We start from the raw sequence: 9,807 nt of genomic DNA on the forward strand, positions 1-9,807 counted from the left end.
AGTCTGTCAGAACAGGAGATGTGTTGTTTGAACTAGCAGGATATTGATGTGATTCTAGTCTGTCAGAACAGGAGATGTGTTGTTGGAACTAGCAGGTTGTTGGTGTGATTCTAGTCTGACTGATAATGAGAGTGGGCAGGGCTGAGGCTTTAAGGACACACCCACTAGTGTAGAGAGGAGGATATGGTCTGGTTGCTGTTCTGCAGTACCTTATTATTTCCTCATCTCTTCTCCTTACATCACCTCATTTCACTCCTCCTCCTCAACAGTGACTAATCCAAGCCAGAAGCAGTAGCCAGCTCAGGTACTCTCAACATTCTCTGATTCTGAGCTATTCTACCAAGCCCAACTACTACTACTACTGTCACTGTGTTACTCTCAACATTCTCTGATTCTGAGCTATCCTACCAAGACCAAGCTACTACTACTACTGTCACTGTGTTACTAGCCAGCTCAGGTACTCTCAACATTCTCATATTCTGAGCTACTCTACCAAGACCAATCTACTACTACTACTGTCACTGTGTTACTGTCAACATTCTCTGATTCATGTCCAGGTAATGTGCTACGTTACAGATGGAGCTGCTCTGTTATGTCATGTTAACTGATGTCACTTAAAAGTTAATTTGTGTTTTGTTTTGTCATGTTATGCGATATCATTTTAAAATGAGTTATGTTAAATGCATAATGTACGATTCTAGTTCAATGACTGGAAGTCTACAGGTGTATTAGCAATGCTACCATACCTGTAGACTTCCAGTCATTGTGCTAATGCTAAATAGCATTTGCTCGTGAAACAACCACTACCTTCCTTCCTAATGCACACGGAGACATTAAAATGGTATCCAGGATCCCTGTAACACTATTAGAGGTTGTTAAATGTAGAGTTGTTATGTAAAGTAATATCATTGTTTCCTCTGTAGGTCGGTTGGCAGAATGTCTCTGCTGCTTTGTTGTATAGTGATGGCTCTGCACCTCTCAACAGGTGAATATATGAAACTTGAAAAACAGACGGTGTGTGAACAGTTAAAATGATTGATAGAAAACACCCTCTGTGTTCTGTTAAAACACTTTTTTATTTAACCTTTATATAAATAGGCAGGTCTGTAATTAAGAACAAATTCTTAAACTTTATTTAACTAGGCAGGTCTGTAATTAAGAACAAATTCTTAACCTTTATTTAACTAGGCAGGTCTGTAATTAAGAACAAATTCTTAAACTTTATTTAACTAGGCAGGTCTGTAATTAAGAACAAATTCTTAACCTTTATTTAACTAGGCAGGTCTGTAATTAAGAACAAATTCTTATATACAAATTGTTATTTATTTAAACAGGTAACTCTTTTTCCACAATATAGGAGGAGGTACAAAGCCATAAAACTTACGTTTTTCCAGCATCAGACTATGAATGATAACGTCAAAGGCCACACTGATGTCTAACAAAACAGCCCCCAAAATATTTTTATCATGAATTTCACTCGGCCAATCATCAACCATCTGTGTAAGCATCATGCATGTTGAAGCGTGCTGAAAGTCTGTTGTCAATTTGTTAACAGTAAAATAGCATTGTATCTAGTCAAACCCAACTCTAGATGCTATAAAGTATTTGAGGTGCAACTTGATCTAGCTTAGTTTGCACTTCTGGGATTATTCCATTAATTGCTTCCAATGTACCAGGTAAACTAAGTCAAGCACAGCTCTTGAACAGTACATACTGTCGGTGTGTGTTGTTGTTCCAGGGCTGGATGCTGCCCCGGGGGTGGTGAACACTACAGAGGAGGAGGTGGAAGGGGTGGACTCCCAGTCACCATGCCCAGCCGGGTGGCATCAGAATGAGCATCGCTGCTTCTCCTTCTACCCCGTCTGGGCCACCTGGGCCACTGCAGAGGTAACTCTTGTAATTGGGAGAGACTGAGAAACTAAAGGTCACCTTGTTCTGTTGCTGTAGTAGAGTTGGTTAGGAATTGATTTAGGGCAATTCCATGGTAAAAGAATGAAGCTAAAATCCGTTTTTCACATAAAATTGTATACTTTAAAATCTAGTTAAATTAAAAACTACTACTACTACTAGTAGTACTACTTCTGTCACCAATACTACCACTTCTACTGCTGTCACTCCTACAACTAATACTATTTCACAACCATTGATACTTCAAGACTAGCACACATTTAATTCAGGAAATTTCCATTTCTAGCCTGCATTGATCTTCGCTCCCTGAGGTACTGCCAGGGCTTTAGCTCAGCGGGCTAACACAGTGTTCTCTGACTGTCTCTCTAGTTGTACTGCTCCCAGCACAGAGGGAACCTGGTGTCGGTTCACAGCCCGGGTCAACAGGTGTTTGTCCAGGATCTGGTCAGGAGACACACAGACCAGCCGGTCTGGATAGGAGGCTACGATGCAGCTCAGGTACACTGGGTCAATAATTAATCAGTCAGTCAGTCAGTCTGTCAAATGTCTACAGTTTACAGAGGCAAAAGGTCAACGTACTTTCTGTTTAAAAACAATGAAGTGGTTTCAATCCATCAATCAATGTGTTTCTGTGATAAGGAGGGGATGTGGCTGTGGAGTGACGGCTCAGCTGTTGACAGTTTCTACTGGGAGGAGGATGAGCCCAGTAACTCTGGACAGGGGGAGAACTGTATGGAGCTACACACTGGAGGTACACACAAACACACACACACACACACACACTCTCTGAGCACATTGAAATAACTGAAGTGAGATTTGTCTTGACAACAGGTGGGCAGGGCTGGAATGACGTGTCCTGTGCAGAGCTGAGGTTCTATGTGTGTTCTATGGAGACAAGGTAGCAGGTCTAACACTGTCTTGTATCTGGACATGTTTTATACAGGCACCATATTAAAACTCAATTACATTCATGTCTTTTTTATTTCATTTTCTTTTAGATCTGGTTTAGCATCATTGCCAAGTCAGAAGAAAAAACACGAGAGAGGTAGGAATGTCTTGGCCCATTGCCTCGGATAGACTAAGCTAGGAAGCTAGGATATGCATATGCATGGTAGTATTTGATAGAAAACACTCTGAGAGTTTCTAAAGCTGTTAAAATAATGTCTCTGAGTATAACATAACTGATTTGGTAGGCAAAACTATCTAGGAAATTTGTTTTTTTGAGGTCAAAATGCTTTTCTATGGGAAAGCCAAATTATTAGGATTGCAGTTCCTCTGGTTTCCACTTGATGCCGACAGTCTTTAGAAATTGTTCAATGTTTTTTTATGGGAAAAATTAAGAAGTGATCGTTTTCTTATCTAAGTGTCACTCAGAAGGACTCTACTATTTTGGTGAGCGTGAATGACTCGTTGTTTTTCTCCACTATTGAAAACAGTTTATTCCGTCTTAAATTGATCGATTATTTACATATTAGGGTACCTGAGGATTAGAAACGTTGTTTGAAATGTTTGGACCAAGTTACTTTTTACATTCCTTTGTAGGCATGTTGGGTGAGTTCAAACTGGTGTATTTCTGAATCAAACGCGCCAAATAAAAAATATATATTTTTGGAGGGGGGTATAAAGAAGGACTTTGTGTAACTGGGACATTTGGGATTGCAAAAAGATGAAGATCTTCAAAGGTAATCGATTCATCTGCTTTTTTGGAAAATGTTTTTAAGAAATTAAGCAAGTCAATGTGGAAAATTTCAAGAACTTTGAAAGTTTCTTCAAGTGCAGTCGCAAAAACCATCAAGCGCTATGATGAAACTGGCTCTCATGAGGACCGCAACAGGAATGGAAGACCCAGAGTTACCTCTGCTGCAGAAGATAAGTTCATTCGAGTTACCATCCTCAGAAATTGCAGCCCAAATAAATGTTTCACAGAGTTCAAGTAACAGACACATCTCAACATCCACTGTTCAGAAGAGACTGTGGGAATCAGGCCTTCATGGTCAAATTGCTGCAAAGAAACCACTACTAAAGGACAACAATAACAAGAAGAGACTTGCTTGGGCCAGAAACTACTACTAAAGGACAACAATAACAAGAAGAGACTTGCTTGGGCCAAGAAACACGAGCAATTGACATTCGATTTTAGATTAGATTAGATTTTAGATTATTGGTTCCAACCGCCGTGTATCTGTGAGACGCAGAGTAGGTGAATGGATGATCTCTGCATGTGTGGTTCCCACCGTGAAGCAAGGAGGAGGAGGTGTAATGGTGCTTTGCTGTTGACACTGTCAGTGATTTATTTTGAATTCAAGGCACATTCAACCGGCATGGCTACCACATCATTCTGCAGTGATACGCCATCCCTGGTTTTCACTTAGTGTCACTATAAAGACCCAACACAACTCCGGGCTGTGTAAGGGCTATTTGACCAAGAAGGAGAGTGATGGAGTGCTGCATCAGATGACCTGGCCTCCACAATCACCCGACCTCAACCCAATTTGGATGATTTGGGATGAGTTGGACATTGCTTCAAGGCCTGAGCTACAGGCAGTTAGATGTGTGTGTCATTACAGGCGAAATTGAAAAAAAAAGAGGCGGATCCTTATTAAAGAGGATGAGGTTTTCTAGGAGGATAAAAAGCTTAATTCCAGATCGGTTCAACATGTTTGAAAGCTTGAAAGGGCATTCGCAAGTACCAACATCATCAGCTGTCCTCTTCAAAATGTCAGATTGTTTAGAGTGAATAGAATGTTGGAAGTCAGATTTAAAATGGGAGATTTAAATCAAGGGAGATTTAGAATGTTGAAGATATCCCGTTAAAGAGGAAGAGGATTTCTAGAATAGCCTGAGTAAAAGGCAGTTTACTTTGGGCACCACAGTCATCCAAACTTCCAAATACTGCCCCCTATCCCTAAAAAGTTAAAATAATGATGGACTGTCGTTTCTCTTTGCTTATTTGAGCTGTTCTTGCCATAATATGGACTTGGTCTTTTACCAAATAGGGTTGTCTTCTGTATACCACCCTACCTTGTCACAACACAACTGATTGGCTCAAATGCATTAAGAAGGAAAGAAATTCCACAAAATGTGCTCAATGTGCTCAGAGTGTTGAAACAACTGGGTTTTTTTTATGATCTGTTTTGGGTTTTGTACTAATCATTGCTAAACTGTACCACAGTAGTAGTTGTGAACACTGCCCCTCCCTCCCCCAGAGCTGGTTGAAGAGGTGAGTATTTATGACGTCCTGTGGGAGACCAGTGAGAGAGTAGCAGATGAGATCCTCGACACAGCCTTCCTCAGGGGGATGTATTCCAGACGTCTGCCTGCCCGCTGCTATGCTGACTTCTGCCACCAGGAGGTGCTATACCTGGACAGAGTCACCACCATGCTGCAGGTGAAAAGAAAATACATTACATAAAACCAATACCATAAAGATTTACTTACTATGACTGTGATACGTGATTGTCGTCCCTAGCTATCTTAAGATAAGTTGCTCTGTATAACAGTGTAAATGTGTGTGTGGGCCAGGTGCTGATCAGAACAGTCCAGGGTCCTCCAGACATCATGATGTTTCTCCGGAGAACACATCAACGCTACCAGGAGTCTATGAAGGAGGCCCAGATCCAAACTCCACCACACCTGGTAGGAAGCTGTTATAACAATCACCCGTAATATACAATTTAAGATATATCTTAATATGCAATTTAAGATAATCTATCTATTTATACAATTTAAGATAATATATCTTCAAATGCAATTTAAGATAATATATCTTATACAATTTAAGATAATATATCTTATACAATTTAAGATAATATATGTTATACAATTTAAGATAATATATATATTTATACAATTTAAGATAATATATATTAATATATAATTTAAGAGGATTTATAGCAAGAAAATTCAACTAGAACGTAGTAGGTGATTTATCAATTCCAAAAACCTTCCATAAACATTTTCAATTCCTCATATTTAACTTTTTTTGTTTTGGTTAATTTCTAGTTCAATTTCGGTTACCCAGGTTTTGGTGTATTTAGACACACCCCCAAAACGTAAACCAATCATATCTTCTATCTTTTCCCTTTTTGACTCCATTCAGTTCAAGGTCTTTTAGCATTACAGTTTATAGCTGGTTTCAGTCATCTGGGAATATTAAAACATCTTCATATAATCAGTAAGCCACTTCAGAGTTTCCTTTAAGAACATTTGGTGCCTGACAACATGACAGGGAAGGTTTTAATTTACAGGATATTTGAGAAACCCATATACATTCAGATCCAACCTGGTGCAGGACAACATGACAGGGAATGTTTTAATTTACCGGATATTTGAGAAACCCATATACATTCAGATCCAACCTGGTGCAGGACAACATGACAGGGAATGTTTTAATTTACCGGATATTTGAGAAACCCATATGCATTCAGATCCAACCTGGTGCAGGACAACATGACAGGGAATGTTTTAATTTACCGGATATTTGAGAAACCCATATGCATTCAGATCCAACCTGGTGCAGGACAACATGACAGGGAATGTTTTAATTTACAGGATACTTGAGAAACCCATATGCATTCAGATCCATTCAGATGAACGTACTTTGGTGAGAAAAGTGCAAATCAACCCCAGAACAACAGCAAAGGACCCTGTGGAGATGCTGGAGGAAACAGGTACAAAAGTATCTATATCCACAGTGAAACGAGTGGATATAAGGCAGAAGCCACTGCTCCAAAACATAAAAAAAAATGCCAGACTACGGTTTTCAACTGCACATGGGGACAAAGATTGTACTTCTTGGAGAAATGTCCTCTGGTATGATGCAACAAAAATAGAACTGTTTGGCCATAATGACCATGGAGGAAAAAGGGGGAGGCTTGCAAGCCGAAGGACACCATCCCAACCTTGAAGCACGGGGGTGGCATCGTCATGTTGTGGGGGTGCTTTGCACCAACCGAACCTCTGGTCTGTGGAGTCTGGACCTGATGTTAGCTTGAGTGACGTATTTATTCATGACATGCAGGAGGGACTGGTGCACTTCACAAAATAGATGCCATCATGAGTCAGGACAATTATGTGGATATATTGAAGCAATATCTCAAGACATCAGTCAGGAAGCTGAAGCTTGGTTGCAAATGGGTCTTCCAAATGGACAATGACCGCAATAATACTTCCAAAGTTGTGGCAAAATGACTAAAGGACAACAAAGTCAAGGTATTGGAGTGGCCATCACAAAGCGCTGACCACAATCCTATAGAAAATATGTGGGCAGAACTGAAAAAGCATGTGCGAGCAATGAGGCCTACAAACCTGACTCAGTCACACCAGCTCTGTCAGGAGGACTGGACCAAAATTTACCCACCTACTTGTGGGAAGCTTGTGGAAGGCTAACCGAAATGTTTGACCCAAGTTAAACAATTTATAGGCAATGCTACCAAATACTAATTGAGTGTATGTACACTTCTGACTCACTGGGAATGTGATGAAATAAATAAAAGCTGAAATAAATCATTCTCTCTACTATTATGCTGACACTTCACATTCTTAAAATAAAGTGGTGATCCTAAGACATGGAATTTTAACTTTTTATTAAATGTCAGGAACTGTGAAACTGAGTTGAAATGTATTCGGCTAAGCTTAGCCACAATCACATAGTAAACTCTTTATCTCACTTCCTCCATCTCTTTCTCTTCCTCTTCCTGCCTACAGAACCTGTCCTCCATCCAGCCCTCTGCAGCTGTGCGTCAGTACCTCCAGAGCTTCCATGACATTGTGAATGAGGAGCCCATCTACTGGCTGGTGTCTCTGCTGCCCAGAGCCCTGCTCAGACCTTACCTGGCACAGAACCTGCCCCTGGGAGAGAGGACCAGACCAGGCCCCAGCCCCTGCCTCTACCCCTGGCTAAACCTCTTCCCCTGCCCCTGCTACCAGTGGGGGAGAGAGGACATGAAGCCAGACCAGAGGAACCAGAAGGATGAGTCTGGGACATATTACAGGTACATTGAGGAAATTATAATGTAATACAACTGATACAATATAATGTATGCTGATTTATATTGATGATATGAGATGTGCTGATTGATATTGATGATATGAGGTATGCTGATTGATATTGATGATATAATATATGCTGGTTGATATTGATGATATGAGGTATGCTGATTGATATTGAAGATATGAGGTATGCTGATTGATATTGATGATATGAGGTATGCTGGTTGATATTGATGACATTGATTGCCAATGGAAGTTTATAGTGTCTGAACTCCACATTGTTGTGTTTTAATCTTGTCAAATGTGGTGATATTGTGGAGTGACTCTTTTCTATCCTGTCTCTCTCTCCAGGCATCTACTGGAGAAGTACCAGGATGTGATAGACGTCTACAAGGCTGTCAACATCTTCAGAGTCCAGATGATCAACGAGAAGGCTCTCTTCACCACCAGGTGCGGTTAGCCTGACTTAGGTCTACAGTTAGTCTGACTTAGGTCTACAGTTAGTCTGACTTAGGTCTACAGTTAGCCTGACTTAGCTCTACAGTTAGCCTGACTTAGGTCTACAGTTAGCCTAACTTACGAATGCTGTTAGCATGGTCCTGCTATCTTTGTTTACAGTTAGCCTGGTCCTGCTAATCAAGTTTACAGTTAGCCTGGTCCTGCTAATCAAGTTTACAGTTAGCCTGGTCCTGCTAATCAAGTTTACAGTTAGCCTGGTCCTGCTAATCAAGTTTACAGTTAGCCTGGTCCTGCTAATCAAGTTTACAATTAGCCTGGTCCTGCTATCTAATTCTACAGTTAGCCTTGTCCTGATATCTAATTCTACAGTTAGCCTGGTCCCGCTAATCAAGTCTTGCCAGGTCTCCCTCTCAAAACTGGCTCTGAGCCCTACGGGATCTTCTTAGCCTAGGCACCAGTCTATATTGTGATAACATTCTACTCCTTGTCAACATAATTTGACATGACATGGAGTACAAGAAGTGTAATCGCAACTAGCGCATATGGTTTATTGAAAGTTGTGGGAACATACATTTTTGGTTTTCCATTGGTTCTTGGGAGGAAACCATAACTTTACTGCCTGGTAAAACTGAGTCTTTTTTAAACGTTCTGAAAACGGAAGTGAAGAGTAAGCCTGTTCTGGGAACGTTAAGTTTTAGGTTGCAGGGAGGTTCTGAGAACATCTAACTATGGTTCCAGGGAGGTTCTGAGAACGTCTAACTATGGTTCCAGGGAGGTTCTGAGAATGTCTTACTATGGTTCCAGGGAGGTTCTGAGAACGTTTTACTATGGTTCCAGGGAGGTTCTGAGAACGTCTAACTATGGATCCAGGGAGGTTCTGAGAACGTCGAACTATGGTTCCAGGGAGGTTCTGAGAATGTCTTACTATGGTTCCAGGGAGGTTCTGAGAACGTCTAACTATGGTTCCAGGAAGGTTCTGAGAACGTCTAACTATGGTTCCAGGGAGATTCTGAGAACGTCTAACTATGGTTCCAGGGAGGTTCTGAGAACATCTAACTGGTTCCAGGGAGGTACTGAGAACATCTTACTATGGTTCCAGGGAGGTTCTGAGAACGTCTTACTACGGTTCCAGGGAGGTTCTGAGAACGTCTAACTATGGTTCCAGGGAGGTTCTGAGAACGTCTAACTATGGTTCCAGGGAGATTCTGAGAACGTCTAACTATGGTTCCAGGGAGGTTCTGAGAACGTCTAACTGTTTCCAGGGAGGTTCTGAGAACATCTTACTATGGTTCCAGGGAGGTTCTGAGAACGTCTTACTACGGTTCCAGGGAGGTTCTGAGAACGTCTAACTATGGTTCCAGGGAGGTTCTGAGAACGTCTAACTATGGTTCCAGGGAGGTTCTGAGAACGTCTAACTATGGTTCCAGGGAGGTTCTGAGAATGTCTTAC

General features: G+C 41.1%; 1 protein-coding gene across 2 annotated transcripts; it reads left to right on the forward strand.

The window, feature by feature from the left end:
• The first annotated feature begins 204 nt into the window (after positions 1 to 204).
• LOC118936574 (uncharacterized) lies at positions 205 to 8,374 on the forward strand. 2 transcript variants are annotated; one of them, XM_090201393.1, is made up of 11 exons: positions 205 to 304; positions 924 to 985; positions 1,739 to 1,887; positions 2,278 to 2,406; positions 2,548 to 2,659; positions 2,740 to 2,806; positions 2,907 to 2,953; positions 5,115 to 5,296; positions 5,431 to 5,544; positions 7,615 to 7,901; positions 8,251 to 8,374. In XM_090201393.1, exons 2-11 carry the CDS (start codon positions 937 to 939, stop codon positions 8,357 to 8,359), a joined length of 1,245 nt encoding a protein of 414 aa, XP_090057519.1. In that variant the 5' UTR covers positions 205 to 304; positions 924 to 936; the 3' UTR covers positions 8,360 to 8,374. The 2 variants fall into 2 exon arrangements, with proteins under 2 accessions (XP_090057519.1, XP_090057520.1); XM_090201394.1 differs by lacking the exon at positions 205 to 304 and adding an exon at positions 374 to 457.
• Positions 8,375 to 9,807: the final 1,433 nt, after the last annotated feature.

Source organism: Oncorhynchus mykiss, chromosome 15 (assembly GCF_057628025.1).
Source record: "Oncorhynchus mykiss isolate SJ-2025 chromosome 15, ASM5762802v1, whole genome shotgun sequence".
NCBI classification, from domain to species: domain Eukaryota; kingdom Metazoa; phylum Chordata; class Actinopteri; order Salmoniformes; family Salmonidae; genus Oncorhynchus; species Oncorhynchus mykiss.

Bases quoted from the DNA above. Each gene is read 5' to 3' on its own strand.
- LOC118936574 (XM_090201393.1), top strand. From the start codon at position 937: ATGTCTCTGCTGCTTTGTTGTATAGTGATGGCTCTGCACCTCTCAACA. The intron at 2,407-2,547 runs GTACACTGGGTC...TTCTGTGATAAG, and splicing joins GAGGCTACGATGCAGCTCAG to GAGGGGATGTGGCTGTGGAG. The intron at 2,954-5,114 runs GTAGGAATGTCT...TCCCTCCCCCAG, and splicing joins GAAGAAAAAACACGAGAGAG to AGCTGGTTGAAGAGGTGAGT.